Source organism: Ambystoma mexicanum, chromosome 10 (assembly GCF_040938575.1).
Source record: "Ambystoma mexicanum isolate Mex_15411 chromosome 10, UKY_AmexF1_1, whole genome shotgun sequence".
NCBI classification, from domain to species: domain Eukaryota; kingdom Metazoa; phylum Chordata; class Amphibia; order Caudata; family Ambystomatidae; genus Ambystoma; species Ambystoma mexicanum.
The window spans coordinates 1,030,457,249-1,030,483,748 of NC_090932.1; the positions used below are offsets into that span (position 1 = coordinate 1,030,457,249).

Genomic DNA, 26,500 nt, shown 5'->3' on the forward strand with positions numbered 1-26,500 from the left:
AAAGCAACAGCAGCACTCTAAGTGTAATCACTATACTTTCAAATCCTCACCGCTGTACACCAGTGTTAGGCAGAATCCTGTGCAGTGCCCTTAGGGACCACTACACACAATTAAAGCTACAAGTGGTAATACAAGTTCACCTTTGGTACAAGCCTGTACTACTATGAGGACCTGAGTGTCATTGTGTAGGTGACACCCAAGTTATCAAGCCGATCAAAGAGAAGCTTTGTAAAAATGTTGCACTGGGTAGGTGAGACGCAGGATCCTTGGGGGACACCACAGTAGATGGGGACTGGTTCCGCAGAAGCTGTTGGTGCGAAGACCCTTGTTGATCTGTTCAATAGAAAGGATTGGATCCAGCTAGCGGCACTCGGGGAGAACGCGGCAGCTGCACTCAAATGTTTGGTCAGGATCTGATGGTCAACAAGATCGAACGCTGCTAAGAGGTCCAAGAGGAGAAGGATGGCCAGGTTACCTTCATGTTTGGTTCATCCATTTGGATTTTCAGGTCTAAAAGGGCAGTCTCAGTGCCATTCCTAGGTCTGAAATCAGATTGATGGAGGCCTAGAAGGTTATTGTCCTCCAGATGATTTTAGATTTGAAGATAGGCCACTCTATCTCAGATTTTTAGGAGGAATGGGACTGTTTTTATGGGTCTGTAATTAGTGGGTATGTTTGTATCTAGATTAGATTTCTTGAGGAGAGGCATGACCCAGGCCTCTTTGAGATTGTTGGAGACTGAGCAGCTTTTGAAGGAGGAGTTAATCAAGGTGGCAATGAACGGAGCTAGGTCTTTAGCTCCATCCTTGATAACTGCGGCTGGGCAGATATCACCCTGGCACCTTCAAGGTTTTAGGTTTTAGATGGATTAAAGTGCCTTCCTCTCCCCGTCATCTCAAGCAGTTGCGATCAGTAGCCAGCCCCCAGCCGAACAGGGCCACTCGGAGATAGTAAACCCGGTGGAATATTTTAAGCTGTACCAGTCGGATTTTGGAATCTGTTGCGATTTCGCCTGGATGCATAAGGAATTGGATCCAATCCTCTGGTTCTATGGCACCAACATCCCTTTACCACTTAGTTCTGAGGCTAGCCAACTCCGGAGTAGCAAATGCATTTATGGCTTTGTATAAAATATATGTGACTTTAGTGGGAATGTATTGTGTAAGTAGGTTGCGTTCCAGGGGTGTGCAGTCTGGTGCATCAGTGAGTGGCTGCTGGTGTCCACTGAGGGCGTGTGTCAGTTGTATATTGTGATATCGCTCGGTTGTGGGAATTCCAAATTTCTCTTGCAGTGTCTCAAATGGGAGAGTGGAATGGTTGGTTATGACAGCACCTACTGTGGTTATCCCAGCCTCCACCCACCGGGTCCGTGCAGCAAGTTTCCACACTTCTGTGAGCATATAATTGTGCCACAATGGTTGCGCCAGAGTTATCTTATTTCGCCAGCCTATGTGGGTATGTGCCTGCCTCCAGGTGACCGCGATATGTGCTAACATCGTTTGTGGAGGGGGTCTGGGGAGGGTCTGGTAAAGTCTGCCAAGTGGCGGGGTATCTTGGGTGATGGGCATCTCTGCTCTAATGTGCGGGAGTTCACGGTCCCCGTGGAGCAGATCATTGACCACTGTTAGCTGACTAGCCCAGTAATAGGACCTAAGATGCGGGACCCCAATACCCCCCTCCCAGATGGACCTTTGTAGCGTAGTCAACGCAATAAATCCTGTGCAGTGCAATTAAGACTACAAGTGGTAATAGAAGTTCACCTTTGGTACAAGCTTGTACTACTGTTAAAGTGGTAGCAGTAGTGGAGCAGCGGGCTTATCTCAAGAGTATATGAGCAGTAGCAGAGATTACACCAAGGGCCACAATTACTGTGACTCAAGCAAACCCTGAATCAAGGTTTCAGGTAACAAAATATAAGTACATTTATTTTTTAAACCATCTGTTATAAAACACTTCACTTCTATAGATTGGAAACCATACGTAAAATACACCACACACAACCAATTCCACTTGTGCCAATAAAAGGTAAGTACATTAGGATTTCACAGACCAGTGTTGCGATACTAACGTGTACCCGCGGTTAGAAATGCTCACGAAGTTAAAACACACTTTGTACTTAAGAATTTAAAACAAGGGAAAAGTGAATACAAATCAAAGGCAATACTTTTTCAAGGCAAGGATACTCCAGGACAAGTTCAAAGATACAGATTAAAGTCAATAGGCCTGCGCCAGTGTCAATGGAGCAGATGCTCAGTTGCTGAGGATCACACGTTGAACAGTTCGAGATTCGAGATGCCAATAGTTTGTAAAGATTGTCAAATGGAAGGAAAAGTTATAAGAAGGAGGGAAGAAAGAACAAATCTTCGTGGAGGAAAAGGGTTCACCCCGATTCCGGCTGGTCAGACGGAGAGAAAGACCAAGTGTGCACACTACCTTATTCCGTTGGAGAAAGCTGGTGCCACAGCAGTTGTTCCTGGTAGTTCCTGCAGACTCACGGTTCCTCCGGCTTCAGTCGTGGGGACAAGAAGGAAGACGTCTGGAGCGATCTGCACTACCCAGGGATGAGGCCAGCAGCAGCGAAAAAGAGAACGATGAATAAAAGGTGCGCTCCTTTAAATCAGGATAGGGCTCTTCTGATGTCTATCCGGACTACTACAGCACAGCAGTGATTTTGACCCAGGAGAGGATTCTCTGACTGAAGAAAAGACGAACTGGTTGATCCCACCAGGCTCAAGGGAAGAAGACTCCGGACTGGATCTTCTCTTAGTCTTTGAAGGGGTAGATAGCTCAGGACTGCAGCAGGGCTTCACCGGGACTCGGGGTTGCAGGAACCATCTTCTTCTCCGCTTCTCTTTGGTTCCTTGTAGTTCCACAGGCGACTCTCCCTTCTAGCTCAAGAGTCCTGCCTTTTATGCCGAAATCCCCCATTCACACAGCCTTGCTGTCAATCACTCAGCAGGGGGTTGTCCAGCCTGGACAATCACCTCAGCCAATCAATACAAAGTGTGACTTGGGTCTCTAAGGAGACCCTGTGCAGGGGGTGACTACACCCCACCCTCACATTCAGCCCATCTAGACACCCAGACGTCAAAGGAGGGCTTCTGGTCATAAGCCCGCCAAAGGTCAGCGAACAAAGGAGCCGCGCAAAGAAAGACCCAAGAAGGATGTTAACAAAAAGAAATGGCGATTAAACCCAACCAGAGCTAAAATAAAAAGTATTTGGGCTAGCAGGTTTAAAGTTCGAGGCTACTAAAATAGCCTAAAACAATACCACGTTATGTAATATAATCGCGGTAGGAAAATTAGGGTAGATACCACTGCCACCAGCCAAGTCTTAATGTTAAGGGAACGAAACAATGCTCCATGAGGTACAGATAAAAAGGGCTAAGAATTAACCCTTTCCAATACTCCATTTAAGATGGGGTGTACTGGATCTGTGGTTAAATGACTATGTAAAGTTAATGGCAACTTTACCCTTTTCTGAGTGTGGGGCTACTGAAGTGGTGTACTCCAGAATCCCCAATCACAAAAACAGATGAAATACACATGGCAAAACACAGGTAAGAGTGGGGGAAAAAGCTCACACTCTTACCAAGTGGAAAAATAAACTCCAGAAATCCAGCAAAGCTGCTGAGGGACTCACTAGGTAAGGGAAATTAGCCATAGAATGAGAATTCTCCCTAACAAGCATGTACAGGAAGCGCGGGAGTGCCATCATCTTAAAGAGCGCCGCCCCACCCATAAGTGTAAGGGGGAGGAGCATCCAGTGTTTCATGTCTTCCGCGAAGTGGTCGGTTAGTGGATGCAAGTTATGAGACACATAGGGCCTCATTACGAGTTTGGAGGTAGCCATGGTGCAATTAGCACCATGGCTGCCTCCAAACCGGGCTCCAATACCGGATTCCTGCAATGAGGAATATCCGGTTCATTCTGACATAGGAGGACCCGGTAATTCCTCCTTGCAGGAACCATTCCCCATTCCCATTTGAGCTCCCATAGGACTCAAATGGGAATGGGGAGGGAGGTAATAACGGGCACATTACAAGTGACTCGTTATTACCTCCCTCTTCCCCTCGCGGGACCCGGAAAAGACGTCTGGTTTTACCAGACATCTGGTCCGGGTCCCGCAAAGGGAACCTCGTAATCAGCGCTCACGGAATGAAGGGGGCCTGTCCCATTCCGGCCCCCTTCATTCCGTGAGCGCCAGGGTTGTAATGAGGCCCATAGTCTGAGAAGTTCCCAGAGACCCATATACCCAGGTAGCAGAAGCCCTCCCTCTCCACTCGATATGTGGCATCTCAGGGAATTGCCAGGTCACCCCCTTTTACTGGAAAAAGAACCGATTTCCCCCAGTTTACTTTCAGACCACTGAAGTCACCAAAGTCTGTCAGCATCCGGGTTATTATCAGACATGCGCGGGTTGGGTCACTCAGGTAAATTAATAGGTCGTCCGCGTAGAGGGAGACCTTATCTTCTCGTCCTTCTGGCCTTCGGAACCCAGACCATATGGCAGTCTGTCGGAGCCACTGGGCCGGGGGTTCAATTGCTAAGGCAAAGAGGAGGGGGGATATAGGGCAGCCTGTTGCGTGCCCCTGCCCAGCGGAAAGTTCCTGGAGGACCAGCCCTTTACCCTGACCTCTGTTTGTGGAGCTTTGTATAGAAGTTGGACCCATCTGAGAAAGGTTTCTCCAATGCCCATGCGCCTCATCGTCGCCCAGAGGTTTTCCCATATCACTGAATCAAACGCCTTCTCGAAGTCAATTGCAAGAAGGGCGAGTGGCGGGTCGAGAATTGGGGCCCGTTGCAGCAATAAGTGAAGTCGGCGTAGATTCATTCTTGTTGACCTGTGTGGCATAAAGCCGCACTGATCAGGGTGGACTAGGAAGGATATGACCAACTGAAGCCGGGTAGCTAGTACTTTGGCTATAATTTTGGCCTCGCCATTGACAAGCGATATCGGCCTGTATGATGGCTTCTGACATAGAATACATAGCCGCAACCCTAGGTGGTGTAGTCACTGTGTTCGGATTTACCTTGCTCTATTTTAAGATACTATAATTCTTGCTGTATAATGCTAAGTGATCTTGCCAGCGAAATCGTATGGTAGATTTTTTTGATGCGGTGTGGTGGGAGCATAAAGGCATTCTTGTTAAATGGCTGTTGGTGTTAGTTGGCACATACCGTATCCCCACAACCTTTGCAATGGTTGATGGTGAACAAATGCCATAAATAGTTTTCTTGATTTTTTTAAAATTCAAACCACGTTTTAAATGAAAAGTAATCTACGTATTTCCCTCAGGAGTCATCTTTTCTTCCGGACACACCTGGAAACAGCAGAGACGCTTTGGGCTGATGACCTTGCGGAACTTGGGCCTCGGGAAGAAAAGCCTCGAGCGGCGGATCCAGAATGAGGCGCAGCACCTGGTAGAGTTCTTTGCACTAGAAAATGGTAAATTGATTTCATGCTGGTGGTGGCATGCTTATGAAGGGAAAAAAAGGTTTGTTCTGATTGTGCATCTAGTGTGATTGACACATGGAATATTATGATGGTGTGAGGCATGCATAGTTATGTATTTATTTATTTGATTATCTTGTTACAAACTGCATGCCACTAGTGGCCTTGGGTGCGAGCACAAGATTAGTGGAACCGAAGGAACAGGTGCCAGAGAAGATGATCCCTTCAGAACAGACATTTTTTAGGCCCTTCCTGAAACTGAGGAGGTTGTGTTCAAGCCAAAGAGTAGTGGGGAGAGTGTTCAAAGTTTTGCTCTGAGATTAAAAAAAAGATCCCTCCACCCAGGGGCGCCTTCATGATTTCTGACACATGGAAAAGTCCAGCGTTGGTAGATTGCAGAGTCCTGTAGGACTTTGGTGGGTGAATTTCGAGGTGATGTCTAGCCTAGATCGGGGAGTACTTTATGGGTTATGCATGCCGTTCTGAACTGAATTTTTTTTGTAACTAGTAGCCGATTGAGGGTCAATAATGCTGGCAAGATGAGATCTCTCTGATCAAGGCGAAGTAGGAGTCTGTCCTCTGCATTCTGCGCTGCTTCTTGGCAAAGAACCTAGTTAAACCGAAGGCCCAGATAGACGCTGATGCCATAGTCCACGTGGGTGGAGATTCAGATATTTACAGGATTGACTCTGTCAGGAAAGGCTAGCCAACATTTTTATCTAGAAAAATGGGACCCATAAGCTCCTGTGAAACGTTCTCAGGCTCTGTCAATAAGTATTAAACAGTCCACCCAGCATCAACCCTAGACTTATCCGTGGAACTGTGGTCTGCAGATAAAAATGCTGTGTACAGTGTTCCTGGGATTCTAAAAAGCAAAACTAATTAATCACTTGCGTTTCCGCAACACGGACCACAGTTTTTATCCTCTCTTGCAGAGCTTATATACATTGATGATCGGGGTGATATTTTGTGGGGCTGCCTCTAGGCCATCATCTTCATTTTGGTGTTGATGGTGAAATGTTTTTGAAATAGTATATCTGCACTTTTAAATAATCAGTTTTGCTTTTGTTGTGTTGCATCCTGCAATGTATCACCATTTCATCAATAACAAGTTCTTTATCTTGTTCTTGTTTAAATTCCAGTTTCCTTCTAGCCGGTTCTGTTTGGAGTTCATCATTGCACAATTTGTTATGTTTAATAATTAACAGCTCTAGCATATATTCTGAGTATAACTGCAATCCTTGTTGCCACTCTTCTGAAAGAGCTGCATTCTCCAGATAGATGGGGTACATTAATATACAGAGTCCTCTAGGTATTATTTCGAAAATCTTCTTGAAGGCTGTAACCTTTCACTATTGATTTTTTTTTTCTGTTTGAATATTCCTATTGTATCAATTTATTCAGTAATGAGGAAAGTATTGAGAGTAGGGCCCTTTGGGTATCGTTTATGCAATGGATGGGTTTGCAGAATAACACCAAATTATCGAACCAATTCATGAACATGGCAAAGGTTACTGTTTTATTAACAACTATCTAAAACAGGGATTAACAACGGAGATCAACAGCGTTCACTCAAGTCTCTCCAACTCACTCAGTGCATTTCATAAAAAACATAACTCGTCGGAGGTGACGTATACTTTATATAAGGGGTGGGACTGTGATTGGTTGTCTACTATCAGGTAGACATCTTATGCCTACCTTTTAAAACATGTAATCTTCAACATTATTAAGTACACGGTATATTATTGGCTCGCAAACTATAAGGCCCTACTCGATTCTTAACTTAGTCATCAGTTTCTGTATGGTGCATGTATTCTTCTTCTGCCAGTATTCTCCAGGCATCACGCTTGTCTTTCGTGACGTCACCAACTCCTCTTTCTCTCATTTCATATTCCTTCGAGGACGGATCTACGTGATTTGTCCACGGGTGAATTACCCGCAATGGAAATGTTCGCAAGGGAAATGTACGCAATACAAAATGTTCGTACATTCCCTGTGCGAACATTTCCATTACAAATCACACAGATTCTCACACACACCCTCACACACACCCTCACTCACACCCCCAACACACCCCCACCACACCACCACCCCCTACTTACCTTTCCTTCAGACGTGCGGTGTCCCTGTGGCGCCGGTTCCCCTTCACTTCCGTGAAAAAATTCTCTTGGTCTATTTCAAGACGTAGGACAAGCAACTATTTAGACATTTGTGTAGTACATGCTGAGATGAATCCAGGGAGATCATCACCTCGCCCCAAGGGGGTACCACCCCGTTTGGGACTAGGGAGGGGACCCCACTACGCTTAACACCCGCAGGGGACAGGGTAAGCGGATCCCTCTGGAGGTGACTGCCTGTGATGAATTGGATTATGCTTTGCAGGAGTACAAGGATGAGTAGGGGTAAAATGGCCCACTCAGCCCTCACACGTCTACAAACCAATACACAACGCAATCATAAAGGTAAAGCAGTGACACTCACAAGATATACCTCCTTTACCTTTTGTGGTAACGCAGGCCAAGGGAGCGCTATACTCTTAAGAACCAGTAGTGACCCAAACAACACAGAATCACAGTCCAAAATAAAGGGAATGTCCAATTAAGGTTCTATGAAAATATAAACACTTTAATAAAACACACCATCTGCACATAGAAAGAAAAGAGATTTGTAAATGTATACCATAGGACTGAGGTTCGTGCTACACAGTCACCGTTCAGCAGAGTGCCTCGGCCCAACAATGACGGAGGACTCACCCATGGGTAAGTTAGAACTGTCTTTTATTATCCAAACAGACAGGGATCATACAGGAAACCAAAAATCTCCAGCAATGTTATGTTATGTTAAGGGAATTTCGAAAGCGCACGGCCAACCGCAGGTATCATGGCGCTAGAGAGGAAAAGGCACACAGACATTGCCAATGCCAATGCACCCCTACACCTGGAACAAATATGTCTAAAGGCCAGATGGTTGGTTTATTTTTTTATGGCCGGCAGAAGCTCATTCCATATCTGAGGCGGCCCCACAGAAAAGGCTCGACCCCCAATCCACACACGATGGAATGAGGGTACGCAAAGCAGATAAGTCGAGGCAGATCGCAAGCAGCGCTTGGGGCAATAGCGAGCAAACTTTGTGCGAAGATATTCAGCACCATGGTCGTGCACCTCACGATGGACGATGCATAACACCTTGAAACTGATGCATTGGGCCACTAGGAGCCAATGCACAGCCCGCAGAACCAGTGAAATATGAGCTCCATAGGGCATGCTTGTAGCGGCGCGAGCTTCCAGGTTTTGCAGACGTTGCAGTCACAGGATCAACCCTTTGGCTGCGCCAGATAGAGGGAGTTACAATATTCCAGCTGGCTTAATACCATAGCTGCAGCCACCGGTGGACGGAGGGGGGCTGGGATCATAGGGAGCACTTGTTTTAGTATTTTGAGCTGAAAATGGCCAGCTTGGCAAACTATTGCAACTTGGGCGTCCATTGACAAGGACGCAGACAGGATCACACGCAAGTTTTTAACCTTCACCGCGGGAATAGGAAGGAGGCCAAGAGAAGAGGGCCAAAAGGAGGACACCCAGAGTGAAGGATCAGGGGGAGAACCCACCACCAGACCCTCTGTCTTGTCTCCGTTCAATTTTAGCCAATTGTGGTTCATCCAGTGCCCCACAGCCGCCAGCCACCTCTGAAGGCACAACAATATCACAGACTGATCAAGATCTAAATGGATCAGGATCTGGGTGTCGTCGACATAAGAATAACACCTGACACCGAAGGAGCGGATGAGACACAAGTGCCCAGATGTAAATATTAAATAGAATCGGAGACAAAGAGGAACCCTGCGGCACCCCGCAGCTATGATGGCAGGGGTCAGATCGAAAAGGGGGCATAGAGAGAGCCTGGGTCACATCCACCAGGAACGAGGAGAACCAGGCCAGCGATTGCCCAGATATACCAAAACGGATTCATTCTATTATCTTCAGAAAACCTACAGATGTGAACAATTCCCTTCACTACAGTAGTTTTCATCCCAGGCACCTGAAAGAGAACTTACTCTACAGGATGAAAAGAATTACATCAGATGCAGAGAAATTACAAGATGAATACGAAACAATGAAATCAAGATTTATAAACAGACGGTTTCCAGAAGTTATTCTTGACAAAGCCATACGCAGAACGGAAGAACATAGTCGTGAGAAGCTGCTAGGAGTTAAAATGAAGAGAGATAAATCAAACTTAATTTACACACTTAAATATTCAAGCCAAAGTTTCCAAAGACACAAATCATCAGCAAGAATTGGGACGTGATAAAATCTGACCCGAATCTTAACCGCCTTTTTCCTCAGCCACCTATGCTTGCATACAAAAGAGGTAACAACCTACGCGACACACTCACCAAAGCTGAGAAACAGAAGAAAACAACACAAAGATGTCTTAGGTGATCATATTCGGCATCCGAATACTGGCAAAAAGATACCCCTAAAGAACTATGCAATCTGTGACACCAAGAATGTGATATATACCATATGTTGCCCATGTGGGAAATATTATGTGGGCAAAACCGCATGGAGAGCCAAAGACCGTTGGACCGAACACAAGTCACAGATCAGGGCCTGTAACATAAAATCACCAGTGTTTCGGCATTTTAGGGATAATCATCACAATATCTTGCAGATGTGGGTTGCCATCTTAGAAGTGGTACATCCTTTCCCAAGGGGAGGTAATTTACCCAAAATACTGTTCAAGCGGGAATTGTTTTTGATCCACAAGTTTGATGCCATGACACCTTTGGGCCTAAATGAAGATTACTACCTAGGTGCATTCCTTTAAATAACATCTGTACTTACCTTTCCCTTTCTGAGGGCTTAAAAATAAACTGAATGAGAATAAATTTGATGACCACTATTTTGTAACAGAATGTATTTGACAAGCCTAACAATAACAATTTGTTTTTTTCATGTATATCCTACTATCTCCATGTTATATGAGATTGTGAACCCAGTAGGGGACAGTATCATTGATGAGTCAACATTGCTATATATACTTAGCACTGATCATGTGGATAGCACTAGAGCTGATTAAGCAACTCGAGTATCTATATCTATCATTTACATAAAGGAAAATCAAAAAGTTCAAGACACACCAATCAGTTGCCGTTGAGTCCACATTCACACGGAGCCTCAGAATCTCCTTTCTTATTCCATTTCTTCTGGCTTTCTTGTAAATAATTCCAACCATCCAGGGCACATATCCCCCCTTGGCTATTGTTGCTATTTCTGTTGCTAATATCGCTTGTTCAACAGACGTTAACTAATTTCTCTAATTTAAGGACTCAGGTCACATCGTGAGTCCCTTGTCTCCCCCTATGACATTAGCTCTTTGCTCAAATTTTCTCACTCAGGACACATCGAGAGCCTCTTTACCTTTATTTTAGAACTGGTTCTACTAAGCATTATACAGCAGACTTGACACCCTTGTTAGATGCAGCACACTAGGGGAACCTACCCTATTAGAGATACTTATATAGTGGGTCTGCGCACAGCGGACACTAGGCACTTTACTTACCACAATGCCCATTTAACTAATCAGAGACTCTAATAGAACATACAGAGTAGATCCATGGTGTCAATAATGACGTAATTCGCGTGCGCACGGGTGTTTGTCATCTATTTGTACATCCCATTGAGCTCCCACCACGAATGCCCATTATTTCTCATATCTGACTGATCTTTAGCACGGTTAGCAGTCACAAGATGATTTACATTCAGCAGGAGTTTTTGTCCAAATAATGATGACGTAATTTGCGCATGCGTGAAATTACGTCATTTATTCTCAATATCCATGAGTTTCCAAAAGTACACACCTGATCTGTCATGATATCCTTATACATGTACAACTAAGACAAAAATAAGGTAAACTGAGATGCAGGCTGATTATTACCGATAGCGGGCAATACAATGAAATCACGCGTGCATGTGCGCTTGTGACGTCAGCACACTGATACACATATATACGGGCCCCATTAGCCAAAAGGGAATCAGACACTCCGGTTGGTCTCCTACCCCGCTGGACCCCTGAGCCCTTCGTTTGAACAACCAGCTAAGAACAAGTAAGTAGCCCATCCTCTATCTCATTCTTCCAGCCTGTCTGCACAGGCTGGAAATAATATATCCTCTGATTCCTACTTATCTTTTACCAGATTTCTAAACCGCCAAGATTAGGCGGATTAGCCTTTATCTCCGGTGCATTGAACCCCCTGGAAGATATTCCAAGAGTGTAAACAGACACATTACAGCAGTCACCGGGCTTCTTAGCCGATCTAAGTAAGTCTATGGACTTTTTATTACTAATTGTTAGATTGCCACCACTAGGCAGTAACCACGTTCTCTTCGTATCAATTAAAAATATCCCGGTTTTTACTATTTTGTTCCCTATCTACGTAGAACATGGGAAGACACACTGTAGGTTGACTCATTTTCCAGTATTTAGAAGAGCCTTCTTGGAAATTGTAAAAAGTCTCACATCAGACCGGCAACTGGTCTATCTTTTGACGACTTATCAGTCGGTAAAATTCTCTTCAAATTTCTTGATTAGATTTTCACTAGCAGTCACTCCTTAGTAATTAAGATTCTTATTTGACAGTTTTTCAGCACAAGCTTTTGAAGATTACAGACATCTGGATGAAGTACATCAGATGACACTATCCGTTGTGTTAACAGAAGTTTTTACGGATCACAAGGTTAGCAAATTCTAATTTAGTATAATACTAAGAATTGAATCCCCTTTAGCTAAAAAGTTCAAGCAGTGATTACCATTGAACCCTATACTTACTATCTCTAGCAGTCATAAATACAACAAGGTAGTAGATCTAGACCAGCTATACACACAATGGTTTTAGGTCAGCAGGTAATGAGATTGTTAACATTGTTTAAGAATAGATGTTTGAGAATATATGCCCACATGGTTACATGTGGTTTCCCAACAAAAAACATGATACTTTATGAATATACAATTGAGTGAAGTACGTGGTACTGTTATGCAAAAACATCTAAGTTTTTGTAAAATTACTGAATATGTTCTATATGTATTTTTTCTATAGAATCACTTATGTTCCTGATGAAGAGTACTTACTCGAAACGTGTTGGGCTTTTTCCAACATCATGAATAAAAGAAGATCCTTGTGATAACAAGACAAATTGTAATTTTTTTAAATTGGTTCTCATGTATATTTGTTGCACACCGAATTATTGTTGAAATACTGTGTATCAAAAAGTACAAAAATGACTAACAAGGTTATTATTCTGCTTTCCAGACCCTAGATAGTGTGCAGGGGACGTGAGTTCCCTAATCTGGGAACTTTCTCTTTTCTCACTTGTGTCCCACAACCCAGTTGCCAGGGTTGATTATTTCTCCTCTGCACCTCAAATTCAGTCAAAAAAATCCTTCAACTCAAGTTTATTCCAAGCGGTCTATACAGAACAGTGTGTGCTCAGTGTTTATAGACAATTCCTTCGCAATTCAATTTAAAACAAATGCAGTTTAAAATGATAGGCAGAATAAAATAAATTGATTAGGCAGTGCAGAGTGGCTCTAAATGGCTGTCCCAAACAGGAGCAGCCTCACCTCTCACTCCTGACAGGCACTCAGAACTCCTGGGTCCCCCCCAGGCCTGGGTCCCTGCTCTGTTCTCAACGCTCAGTGTACCTTCTCAAGGTAATGAAAAAGACTGTGTGTCACAATTGTTGCCATTGGTATATACACCTAGCCTGAGAGAGTGCCTGCGAATTACATGTATCAGTTCTTGTCTGCTTTGCTGGGAATAGCTCCTCTTCCCACCATGGGTAAATGGCTATTTTTCAGCTCGGCTGCGTCACGTGGGTGAGGACCGCAAAACAGAGTCTTTTCGGTCTGCAATTAGTGAGGATTTATTCTGCTATTTTGCAGGTGGCTCCTTGTCCCTGGAGTCTGGAATGTTCCACCCGCCCTTGTCCTAGGCTGCAAGCACTGGCCCTTCATTTCGCGCTGCATAATCTACATCTCTTCGTTCCTTCTTCTGAGGCCTGTGGCTTCGTGCAATTTCACTACAATCGTTCTATGGTTCTTCTATATCTATATACATGTATATTGTATTGCTTTCTCTCTCTCGAGGTCAGTAGTATTCGGCTCTTCCAGGTTCCTTATATGTCCCTGAAATCCCCTATGGTTAGTGCAATAACCGGTTGTAAGCTTGTTTTGTGTGACTCTTGCTTTCTTGCCTTTCTGCATTTGGCTAATGAAAGAAAAAGGTTTCTGACATTATGTACATGTATCTGTCCTCTATCTACAGAGCTGTGTATGCATGTTCTTCATGAGTGCACATGCGTGTCTGTGTAACTTCGTGGCTAACTTTACTATGTCGTGGTGTCTCTAATGACGTCCACATTGCTGGATATTTATCATCAGTCAACCTGTTCCAGTGATGTGGCACCTGTGTCTGCGATGACGTCAGCTGTTAAGGGTTTGAATGGTTGTCTAAGAGAATGGGCCTCATTCTGAGTTTGGAGGTAATGATGGCGCTATTAGCACCATGACTACCTCCAATACCGGTACCGCGTCCGCCCTCGTTCATTGGTGATTTACCGGTCTAGCCTGACCTTTGCAGGACCAGTAAATCCCCATTGAAAAAGCCATTCCCCATTCCCATTTCAGCCCCCATTGGGCTCAATGTGAAGAAGGAAGGCGCTAATAACGGTACTGCAAATTGTGGCACAGTTATCAGCTCTGAAGTGCCTTAACGGGCCCCGTCCATAACGCCCGGTCAAACCAGGCGTTAAGGTCGGGACCCGCTAAGGGACCTCGGAATAGGGCGCAAAGGGATTAACGGCACCGGTGTCCTTAACGGTGCAGGTATCCCTTTGCGCCCACCTCGGAATGAGGTCCAAATCTTTTCACATATGTAGGATGTACTGGCCCTCCTGGGGGCTGGCCAAACAGTGACTGGCATCTCTCATTTCTCAGTCTTCGGGCTGTGATGCGTATAGAGGTCACGAGTGCTATTCCAGGGACCCTCTCTTCAGATTAGTATGCAAAAACCTACTCCAAAGGAAAGAACAGAGAAGATGCGACAGACTGGAGAAAGTAGCACCCTGAGTGTAGTTCCAGTGGTGTTAGGTAAGGTACTACCACAAATAGGATGTTGTACTAAAAACAGGGGAGATCGTGACCCAACCAGCCTCTGGGGTCTGTGGTACGTCAGAAGGAGGAGCCAGACTAAGGCTTGACATTTCAAGAAGTATTTATTATAAATAATGAGAAAATGCCTGACTTTCCCTAGTCTAAGGGTTTCCCTACCTAACACAACCAATCTAGGGTGCTCGTCGACAATTCTTAAGTCCAAAGTAACTATCGGTCCTCCAGCTAAAACGAGTCTATGCTGACCCTACCACTTATACTACACAACTAAAGACCAGGAGAATGTCGTCCTTCTCCTGGGATTGCTTTAAAGCAAAATCCTTGTCAGTATAGGATCTTCAAATTGCGTTTAGCTATTTCTTGTACCAGTTCATTCAGTTCTTGTAGGGGACCTCTCCATGTCCCTCTCTTTATCTCCCCTTGCTTCCTTGAGTTCCTCGCTCTAGGTGCCCAGGCATATGAATACTCTTTTTCTCTGTCCTTCTCAATAGCAGATGGTAGTCTTTCTCTTTCTGATATTAATTGCACAGCTCTCCTTTTATCACTTAATATTGCTTCATGACTATTTGTTTCCTCACTTGGATGTGTGTCATGTATTACTCTCAATATTCTTATGGTTTGTCCATCCACTGGGACAAGTAGGCTGAGTCCCTGAAGGATTCTTACTCTTATTATTATTTCGCCCTCCACTGGAAAGCGCAGGATGACCGAAGGAAGGTTTTTCACTGTTCGTAGTACATGCGCCATTCAGTGCGTCGAGTAAGAATACTCCAGTCGTTATATTCGTTTTTCGTGTGTAAACGAATATGATTGTGCTAATCGTTATATGTGCCACATCCCCAGGTCTCCTGCTATTAAATGGGATTGCATCAGTGTGTCGGTGTTCTCTTTCTGCGGTGCTCCGTGTCATGTTAGGACAGCTCTGTCTTTAACTTCTCTTTCTCCGCCTGTGCCTCAGCATTTCTATTCCAGGGCGGTATCGGCATGGAAAGGTGTTTCCTTCTCCTCCCCCTTCTGGCCACCACTTTGTTCTCGTGTCCTGAGACTCTCCCCAGATGAGTCTACTGCTGGTGCCATGCAGCTCGAGCACTTCAGCGTTCTGGCTTCCTTCTGCCAGTCTTCTTCGGACATCCCTCCTCAGACCCTCTTCTTCTTGGCAGACTCTCATTAGTCTGTTTCTCCTGCAGTCCAACTCAGACAGCTTTTCCTCATGGCTGCTCGCTGATGCGCCATGCAGAGTGCTCCACAGACTTTCAGTTTCCCTGACCCTGAGCCGAGCCACCCACGTCTTGGGTTTGCCTTTGTCACAGTTACAATACAAGTGGTAAGTACATGTTCACAGGGGAGAAATTGGACCGAAACAAGACAGGGCTCTGGCAAAAAACTGTCTTGCTGGAGTGCCGATCTGTGTAGACATGAGACCCAAACTCCCCCAAGTTGAGGAAACTCTCTGTCCCTGACTGCCATGAGTCTCCTGAACATTCAGGACACTGCCATGAGTCTCACCGACAGTTGTTAGGGAACTGCGAATATCGCCGCTCAGTTGCACGCATGGAAACACTGTGGCCCTCATCACGAGTTGTGCTGTATCCCAGCTGTAATACTGCCCAACTGTAATAGCGATAGCGCCAACCGCTCCGGCGCTATTAGCGCCGGTTCACGGGTTGGGCGTTAACAGTAAATCCCCATTGCCCATTGGGTCAGTTGGACCCAATGGGGCATTTTCAGCACAAATACTGCACGCTAATAAAACCAGCGGTAATTGCACCGAAAACAGGGCACTAAATGGGATTTTCACCTCCAGAAAAAAGCTGGAGGCAAAACAGCCAATTTAGCGCCCAACTCGTGATAGGGCCAACCCTTAAATGCGGCAGTAACCCTGTAACCGCTGGCACTTAAGGGCTACCACCCAACTCGTGATGAGGCCCAAAGTCTTTCTATGTATGCACTGCACAGACTGCATCTGAAAGGCATCCTTTGCTCAACAGTCCAAGTTCATTAAACCACCCAAAGCTGTATATGTTTCATGCTTTGCACACATTTTACTTACTATTCTGACGGAGGAAATGAGTACCATACCAAGTGTGCATTGCATTCTCAGAAAGAATGAACGTTTGAATTACTAGCACAGACATGTTTAATACATTGGTGGTCCTTCTTATGTTATGTTAACAAAATGCACTTTATTTTAATGCAAAGCAGCCAGCATCCTATATTCCGGGCCTGCACCTTTCCCCCACGCCACTGAAAATCCCGCCCAGTCCCACCCACACCACTGACAATCCGCTATCCACACCCCAAATTGTTTTACTTTGGGAGCTCCCCTCCCTGGGGGTGGGTGGGAGTTCCCCCAGTATAATCTGTCTATTTGCAGCCAGCATGTTCGTCAAATCCCCCTCAGTGAAAGTCCTCTAGTTTCTCAACATTCCTAGCCGCCTCTCCCCATTCTCCCTCAGCCCTTCCCCATTGTGGTGGGCCTGGTCCAGGTCAGGTCTGGAGCATTAGAAGAATGACACGGACACACCATCTCGTGTCTCAACGGGTACCCTGTTCCGGCTGGCGCATGCGCCCACCTTTATTGGCCTAACATCACGTGACCGCGTGCGTAACACAGTCACTTTAAGGGATACACTACACTCCTTCCTTTTCATATTTTACAAACAAACAACAGAAGGCATGCACTTGTAACACAGGTAAATTAAGTTAAAATACAGATCATTAAGTTCAATGATACCATATGGATAACTGCACCAACGGGTGCCCTCGGGCATCAGGGGAGATCTACTTCAAAGTCACGCAGGTAGCTGCGCTGCCTGCAGCGCTCTCGTACAGGATAGCGCCTTTCCCCACCACAATCGTCCTCAGCAAGGCTTGGCCACCTTGCTATGGGCTTGGTCCTACAGCATCATTCGGGGCTTGACTCTGGCGACTGTCCCATCTTCCTGAAGAAGCAGGAGTTCTGGTCACAGTTGTGTTGCCATCCGATGCGGTCCCCATCGATCCCTTAGTGTCCATCACCCTGAGTGGAATTGGCTTGTGCGGCAAAGACAACTTCCCTCGCACATTTCCTGTTCTCACCAGCACCTGGTCACCTATCTACAGGCAATCACTCCTCAGATTCTTCTGATCGTTCTCCCTCTCGTTGACTCTTCTTCTTCCCTCGGATACTGCGTCATCATCAATGATTCCGGGTGTTCGTTGTGTGTGATCTTGCGGCACCATTGGAATTGCGCTTCAGCAGGGGATACTCCAGTGGAGCAATGGGGAGGTTGCACGATATTCTGCCAAGAATAACACAAATACTCTAGTTTGAAATGGGGGTCCATTGCTGCAGCCTATTTCCATTGGAAGTCCATGCATGGCAAAAGCCTTCTCCAATGCCAGTATTGCGTCCTCGAGGGACGTGGAGTCTATGAACTCGACCTCAGGGTACCTTGACCACTGATCGACGAGGACCACAAAATGGTTGTCCCTGCAGGTCGACCCGAAGTCCATGTGTATCGTGCCCCAGGGCACGCAGCTCCTCTCCATCAACTCAATACACGGTTCTCGTTGGTGTGGCAGCGCCGCCTGGCACCACAGACAGCTGCGGATGAAGTCCTCCACCCGCTCCTCTAGGCCCGTAGACCACACCTTCATGTGGAGCCACGCCTTGGTCTTGGCCACACCCTGGTGACCTCTGTGTGCCAGTTCCAATGATCTGCTTAGGCTGGTCGGGACCGCCATCTTCGAGCCTCTTAACACTTGGCCATCTTCCATGAACGTGAGTACTTCCCTCACTCTCCAGATCTGCTCTAGCACCTTTCTCACCTCTGTAGACCATTTGTCAAGCTTTTCGAGGACTCTCTGCCACTCGCCATTTGTTCCAGCATCCTGGAGAATTTTGAAACATTCATCCTCGACTGAAGCCTTTCTAATGTTGTCAATTGACATGGAGGCGGGGGTCATTGATTCCACTAAACTGTGCAGGTACTCCACTGTTTCTGCCTCTTCTGCACTCTCGTTCCCACGACTAGGGTGGCGTGACAGGTAGTCTGTAGCATTGGTGTTCCCAGGGCAGAATGTCAGTTCGATGTCCTAGCCCGGTAGAGCGAGCAGCCATTTTTCGATCCTTGCCGGCGGCTTGGAGGAAGAGCCGGTCGTGATCGGTACAGGGGCTTGTCGTCAGTAACAACTTTCACGGGTTTGCTGTAGATGTACAGGTGGTAATGTCTGCATCCCCATAGCACCGCCAGAGCTTTCCTCTCAATTTGGGAATACCTATGCTCAGTCGCTGACAGCGCCCTGCTGGCAATTGCCACTGGTTGGTCCAACCCATTCTCATCCAATTGCATAAGCACATCTCCTAAACCAAACGTTATCTCTGATCTCTTCTCGGGGTTCAAAAACGCCATTGTGTCCTCTGCTGTTAAGGCCTCTTTTATGTTGTCAAACGCACTCTGTTCAAGCGCTGTCCACTTCCACGCACATTCCTTCTTTGTGAGGCTCTGGAGCGGCTCAGCGAGGGTGGCCAGGTTTCGTATGAACCTGCTACAGTATGTGACCATCCCTAGGAAGCTACTCACCTCCGATACGTTCACCGGGGCATAGGCTTCCCGTATGTCCTTTACCTTCGCCCGGTCTGGGGAAATGCCACCCTCCTGGAGCACAAGAAATTCGATCCTCCTCTGCATGAGTGCACACTTGTCCCGGTGTAGGGTGAGACTTAGGTGTTGGATGTGCTGTGGGACATTCTGGAGTCTCTCCATATGCTCTTGTTCAGACTCTGCATATACCATGATGTCTCTGATGTTTATCACCCCCTTCAGGCCAGAGAGCAACCCTCTGATGGTGTTTTGGAAGACCTCCACGGCTGACGATATTCCTAAATTCATGTGCTTGTACCTGTACAGGCCTTTATATGTGCTGAATATTGTGATGTAGTGCGATTCCGGATTTAGCACGAGCTGATGGTATCCAGCACGGAGGTACAGCTTGGAAAAATTACGTGCACCCTGGAGATCTACCAGGATGTTGTGCAGGGTGGGCGTGATGTGTCACTCCCGTCGGATCGCTCTATTCGGGAGGCGCATGTCCATACAGATGCGTATGGCTTTGGGTTGTTTGGGCTTTCTTGCAATTACGATGAGTGAAACCCATGGGGTTGGCCCATCCACCTTCTCGATGATGTCCAATCTGACCAGATTGTCGAGGTCTGGTTCTACGCGGTCTCCCAGGTGAAATGGCACCCTGCGATGCTTCAGTGAAACAGGTTGGACTGTGTTGTCGATGTGCAACTGCACTGGGTCACCAACCAGCTTCCCAATTCCGGTAAAGACACTTGCATATTGTCATGTCTTCGGGTCGTACCTCCGGCCATGTCCCGTCACCCAGTCACGGGACCACTCTCTCTCCCTCACCTGTCTCCCGGGACTCGCGCAGGCAACCCAGTCTGGCTCGCGCGCTGGCAAAACAATCGCCATACTCCTTTCAGTCGCGCTTACGGCCGTTTCTCCCTTGGCAGTTGCCATGGAGATTAGGCAGCCGCTCGAGCGGTAACACACGCGCTCGTACCGTTGTGGCCCGGTCACGTGACTTGTCTATACGGTCATGTGCCCCGGGTTCACAGTCACGTGGCTCCATTCAATGTCACGTGACCAGGAAGTAAACGGTATTTAAGCTGTTCAGTACCTGTAATCCACGCTTCACAGCTGATTTCCTTGGAGACTCTGTCTGGCTGACTTACTCGTGTTACTTACCCAGCTTCCTTGAAACCTCGTTCTTGCTTTTGGACTTCTTGTGGATCACGTTTGGCTGCAACGACACCGGCTCCTCTGTTCATCACGGCTTCTGACCTCGGACTGAATCACGGACTCCCTCTGGACCTTGCTCTTTGTTCTTCCATTTTTCGGACGGCTCTTCCTGGCTTCAGACCCTTCTTTTGCTCAACGGATTCCTCTTGGATTTCCCAGATCGCCTCGCTGCACGGTGGGTCACGCCTCCCAAGTGGTGGTTGTCATCTGACCGATTGGGACCCTTTACTCCACTACAACCCTCTGGCGAATGACAATTGGTCCTATCCCCGAAGGTGGGTCCCTTGCCTGCGTGAGTCCTGGAACCATCCTCCCTTTCAGGTTCAACGTCCTTTTTCACCAAGTCCCCGGTAAGACTCTGATTGTTCTCTGTTTGTAATACATGTAGTGCCCTGCCTGCTTAGATTGTAATCATTGCCTTCTTTCACAGCTGCCTTGGGGTTCCTAGTACTTCGGTTCCGGCTTCGGATCTTCTCCACCTGTGGCCTCAAGGGTTGCACAGGGAGTGATAAGTGATTCTCCCTGTGTGGCACTTGGGGACGGAGGTCTCCTATATCTTCACGACTATCAACGCACAACACATATCTGGCAAGCAGGGTCTGTACGTCCTCGAAGTAGACCCCAAATGCAAAGTTTACTATGCTCAACGCTACAGCAGCAGCGCACCAGAGTAGGGTCACCTCACTCACTTTGGTGACAAAATAACAGGCTCTGATGGATGCGTCCTCATGGCGGACACGGGCCACCAACACGCCTTCCAGGGGCAAAGGGTGTTTTCCTTCCAAACCTGAATATTCACACCTTTGTTTGCTTAGGGGTGGTGCGTTGTTCAACTATCACTAGTGGTCCTCGGCCATTACGCTCATGGAGGCACGGGTGTCAATCAGTACGGGGACCGGGGAGTCACAAATATGGACCACGCATCTGGGTTGGCACCGTTTTGACCTTTGCAGCACAGACATGCTTGTGATTAAGAACACATCCTCCTCATCTTCTTCCTGTTCCTCTGGCTCGTCCTCTTCTGCCATTGGTTGTTCCACTTGGGCCACATTGCGTTGCAATCTCTGCATCACTGGCCTCGTGGACGCCTGTCCTCTCGAGTGCACTGATGGTGCGGACACTCTGCAGTAACGCGCAAAATGGTTTGCTATGCCACAGCGGCCTCACAGTCTTTGAGATGGGGTAGGTCATAACCGAAGTTGAGGCACAGGGTCATCTCCCCCACTTTATCTTCTTTCCTGCTCCACTACTGGTGCCTGTCACCTCTCTGAAACTGCCTCCGCCCTACTGCACATGCGTCCTCCACCTTGACAGCCTTCATCGCCGAACACATTTTGTTCGCCCGGTAACCAGCTAGTTTGTGAGACCTCCCCAGATCAAGAATGCGCATGAGCGTGATTCCGGGATCACAGAGTATCTGACACTCAACTTTACAGAGAGGCAGCCCTGTATGACATGTTGGCGCACCTCATGCTTCACGTCAGGCCAGGCACACGCCACTGACATGCGCCGTAGCCTGCTGTGAAAGGCGTCGAGAGACTCCCCCTCCATCTATACAGCAGTCCTCATGAGGGTCCTCTCACAGTCCACGTTCGCCATGGGCATAAAGTATTGTAACAGAGCAGCTTTGGCCGCAGCAAAAGAATTGTTCGCAGGTTGCAGAGTCTCAAAAATGTTGTGGACACCCGGGCCTGCCGAGTAAAGCATTACAGATGTCATTGTCTCATCGTCATCTTCACCTGTGGCCTTGAAGAACATGTCCAGCCGCTTCTCCCATGCGATCCATCTGTGACCCAGCGACGACGGGCCCCGTAACGTCACATTTTTGTAATGGGGCATGGTTCGCTGATGAGTGTGGTGTTCTCCTCCCCCATGGCGCACCGCAGTGGTGGTCCTCTAAAGGAGTACGCCCTGGGGGTCGCCTGGGTGAGGTATACATTAGCAAAGTCAAATGTGGGGCCAGAGCGCACAAGCACTCATTTTAGGAGCTGCAACCCTGCCCACCGTCAACCTCCAGGGTGGTGGCGTCTCGCCTGGGCGCTCAAGAACTCCTCTAAGGAGCTGCAACCCAAATTTGCGGTGGCAGCACGTGGTGCTGGATGGGAGACTGTCCTCAGCACACTGCTGGCAGTGCGTGGTGCTGGTGGAGGAGCTGCCCCTCACAAAAAGTGCTGGTAGCACGTGGTGCCAAACGAGGGGTTGGCCCTAGATGATAGGAAGCTGGGAGCTGCTTGATGCACGTACCACAGAGATACATTGAAAAGGGCCTGGGGCCATGCACACGTGCCCACGTGTTGGTGCTGCAATCCGGAGACCACGGATTGATTATAATTTCTTTTTTTTAATTCCCGCTCTGGAAACCGAAGCAGGGTGATGTGCCCCTACCCAGATACTTCCACGTATACGGCGTCTGCCGTTACTTGGGCCACGTGGCAGAGGAGGTGGAGGAGGGGCGTTGTGCCAGTAAGCCGGGAGCCTGCATTAGGCAAGAATGGTCCGCTGGCACACGTGCGGGATCACCCGCCTCTTCACGAATGTGGTGGGCCTGGTCCAGGTCAGGCCCGGAGCATTCTAAGAACGACACAAACCCATCAGCTCCTGTCTCAATGGGTTCCCTGCTTCGACTGGCACCTGCACCGCAGGGGCCCACCTTTATTGGCCTAACATCACGTGACCGTGTGCGTAACGTAATCACTTAAAGGGATACACTACACCCATCTTACTCTTTTTTGCCACGGCTCCCATCCTTTATTCTGAGCGCGTCCGGTGGTCGCTCTCCAGTCTCCCACTCGTAACCTGGCCGGGCCCAGGCCCTCATCCGAATCTCCTGTCTCTTCTTTAGTTCCAACTCCTGACCCTCTGTGATTGTGCCCCTCAGTACGCACCCACAATTAGCATGCAATCCTGTTTGTAGACAAACATTTCGAAACAATAATTTGCTAAATGTTGGTGTGTGCCATTACTGTACTGAGGGACAAAACATGATAGCGGGGCAGACTCGGGACTCGAGCATCTGAAGTCATGAGACAGGGTTGAGGCAGCTGCGGATGGTTTTCGTGAGTGCCCTTTCCCACTCCTCGGCGCACCTCATGCAGTGAGGACTTCGCTTGTTTTTCCCTGAGACTTTTACTTGAAGTATAAGTTGTGATGCACTGCGCATGACAACTTCTCATGTAGCACCTATAAGCAGGAGTTATCTTATCTGGCATAAGGCGCTACATAAAAACGTGATATTTTTAATAACTTTATCCCAACTAAAAACCACCCTTGCCTTTCTTTCAATAATAAAGCCTCAGAGTGTGCCTTTCAGCCATAATGTGCCAATGTTAAAATCCTGGCGGCTCGTACTGTGATCAGGGACGACATTTCACCAAAATGCCTGGGGTAGTGGAAGTGACATCACATGACATTTGACCTCGGGTGACATCATAGGAAGTGATGTTATTTGAACCCACCCCATGTGACATCACGGCAAGTGCTGGCACACGACCTTTCTCCCTTTGACAAAACACCCTTTTGACAAAACAGGAAGTGGCGTCACATAGCATTGTTCCAGTGCACTATGAATAACATGGTTACGATATCACTGTAATATAATATACATTTCATACAAGAATGGATCACCATATGTGGCATTAATATCAGTGTGTCTAGCGCCAACAACCGTAAGGTAATAAAGCACTGTCAACCGGCCAGTGACAAACTGTTTCTGCTGGAACGGACACAGTGCATGAACAGCCAATATAGTGAGAAACACTGAGATCAATAGCACCTGAGGACAGGCCCACCCTGCACCCCAGGGCAGGCCCACCTCCAACCCAGCGCAAGCCCACCTCACACACCAAGACAAGGCCACCTCGCACCCCAAGACAAGGCCTCCTCGCTCGCCAAAACAAACCCACTCCATGGCAAGCTCATCTCGCACCCCAGGGAAAACCCACCTCACACCCCAGGACACGCCTACCAAATTCACCCAAGTGAAGCCTACTTAATATACCCAAGTGAAGCCTCCCTAATGCACCCAAGTGAAGCCTACCTAATGCACCCAAGTGAAGCCTCCCTAATGTACCCAAGTGAAGCCTACCATATGCATCCTGGGGAAGCCTACCTTTTGCATCCAAATGAAGCCTATCCTATGCCCCATGACAGATCCACTGAATACCTTAGGACAAGCCTCCCTAATAACCCAGGACAGAACTTGCATATACATGAAAAAGGCTGCCTCACAACTGCTGGAAAAAGCCACTTTGCACCTCCCGTCACAGCTGCCTCATACCTCCATCTGCAGCCAACTCGCACTGCCCACCACAGTGACCTCGCACTCTCAGGCAAATCCACCTTGCACCGCCCAAACAGTACCAGTGTATGCTGTAAGAAAAGTCCTTCATAAACTATATGACAAATCATTATTGCTTTCCTCAAAAAAAGCATGCATCTAATACTGCAAGTAAAAGAAGATCAGGCACGCAAGGTATCTATAGAGTGACAATAAACTCAGGCGGCAGGACAAGAACATGTGGACGTCAAAAGATCGCCAGTGGCATGATGAAACCACATCTCACACAAGATACGATGATCTTCTAGTATCTCACAACAGAACATTGCACACCTCAGAACAAGCCCCTCCCCCCCCTCTTAAAGGTCAGGCCGTTTTAGACTCCCCAAGATCATGACAAACACACAAGTAGCAGTACACAATCACAGCTCAATCGGGCCCTAAAATGAACGTGTACAAAAAAAAAACACTATTGCCTTTTTATCTTATCTTTTCCCCTCTGTCACACGCATTGAAATGATATGGGGCACAACAATGAAACAATTGGCCATCACATGAGTCCAATGCGCAGAGCAACAAGAGCAAAAAGTGAAGGCCTCTAACGGGGCAGGAGGGAAATTATCTCATGAAAGAGCCCTGTCCAATATCCACTAAATTGTACAGTACATGTCCAGCAGGATGAGCAGCAGCCTCATCACCCTACAGCTACCTTCATTTTAAAAGAAGCAAGTTCCTAAGGAGGCACACCAGCTGACCTTAGACTGATGCATCCCAGCCCAACGGGTCTATCCAAGGCACCACCCCTTCAAGAACTCTCATCTCCCCATTAACTACCTCCTTCGGCTTTTCATTTCATTGGATCCCCGCTTGAAGGAGCAAGAAATTCAAGCCATCCAATCCTTGGCACCACTCTTAATAAAAAGGGCCATTATCGCTGGTGCACTCTTGCTCTTCAATCCTCGTTAAGTGACTTCACTTTCACCTGCATGTGTTTGTAGTGTTGTTAAATCTTCAGGAAACGTGTATGGCAACAGCTGAATAGGGCTTTTTACGGGGAGTACAATGACCTCCTCTGTGCTATATTATACTGTGTGCACAGCATTAGGAGGGGCCCATCATGCAGACGCTCCCCTTCCGTGAACCCTGCTCTATTGTGCAAGAGCCTACCGCCTGACTGTTTGAGCACACACAACTGAACAGCCAAGTTTATCCAAACTCCAGAACAAGCCCAGGGGTGATGGCAGGCCATAGAGTCCGGAGTCCTGCAGCAGGGTGAGTCATGCAGGGTCACTGTGCACCAGAAAGTGAGGTGTGAGCTGCTCTGCACTGGGCCGGAAATCAGTCTTCTCCATCACTCCTCCCATTTTTAAGCACGTCAATATGTAATCAAGTGCCCGAAGGGCCGAGGTTCACCCGCAAGAAAAGAAAAAATAATGCTTTTTGGGCCCCGGATTGCAAGGGAGACAGCAGGGGTCACAGCTGAGACAGTGACCCCCAAATGACGTCCCTGGCTGTGATTTCTTTTCTGCCTTCCCGCTCCAAACGAAAATGAAAGCAGCATCATTTGTTTGCAATCAAGAAACATGCTTGCAGTAATGGAGACAAATGCACAAGGAACGAGTGAATATTTGTGTCCAGAGCAAGAAAATGACTTTGCTTTGCTGCTCCTCTTTGGAGCCAGGCGGGATTGGGTGCTGATGGCTTAGTGCTGCCTCTCTGGCACTACTATTAATGTTGTTAGCAAGGGCAGCGCCATTGTTTGCAAGAGTTTTACTGCAACACACAGCTCCAAATGCTGATGACCCT

At 47.3% G+C, this 26,500-nt stretch overlaps 1 protein-coding gene across 2 annotated transcripts in view; it reads left to right on the top strand.

Annotated features, from left to right (window-relative positions):
- LOC138491964 (cytochrome P450 2J4-like) overlaps nucleotides 1-26,500 on the top strand; it is a 971,726-nt gene that overhangs the window by 194,815 nt on the left and 750,411 nt on the right. For both annotated transcript variants that reach the window (XM_069618853.1, XM_069618852.1), the window contains exon 3: nucleotides 5,300-5,449. In XM_069618853.1, coding sequence (XP_069474954.1) covers nucleotides 5,300-5,449 — 150 coding nt within the window. The remainder of the gene's footprint in view (nucleotides 1-5,299; nucleotides 5,450-26,500) is intronic.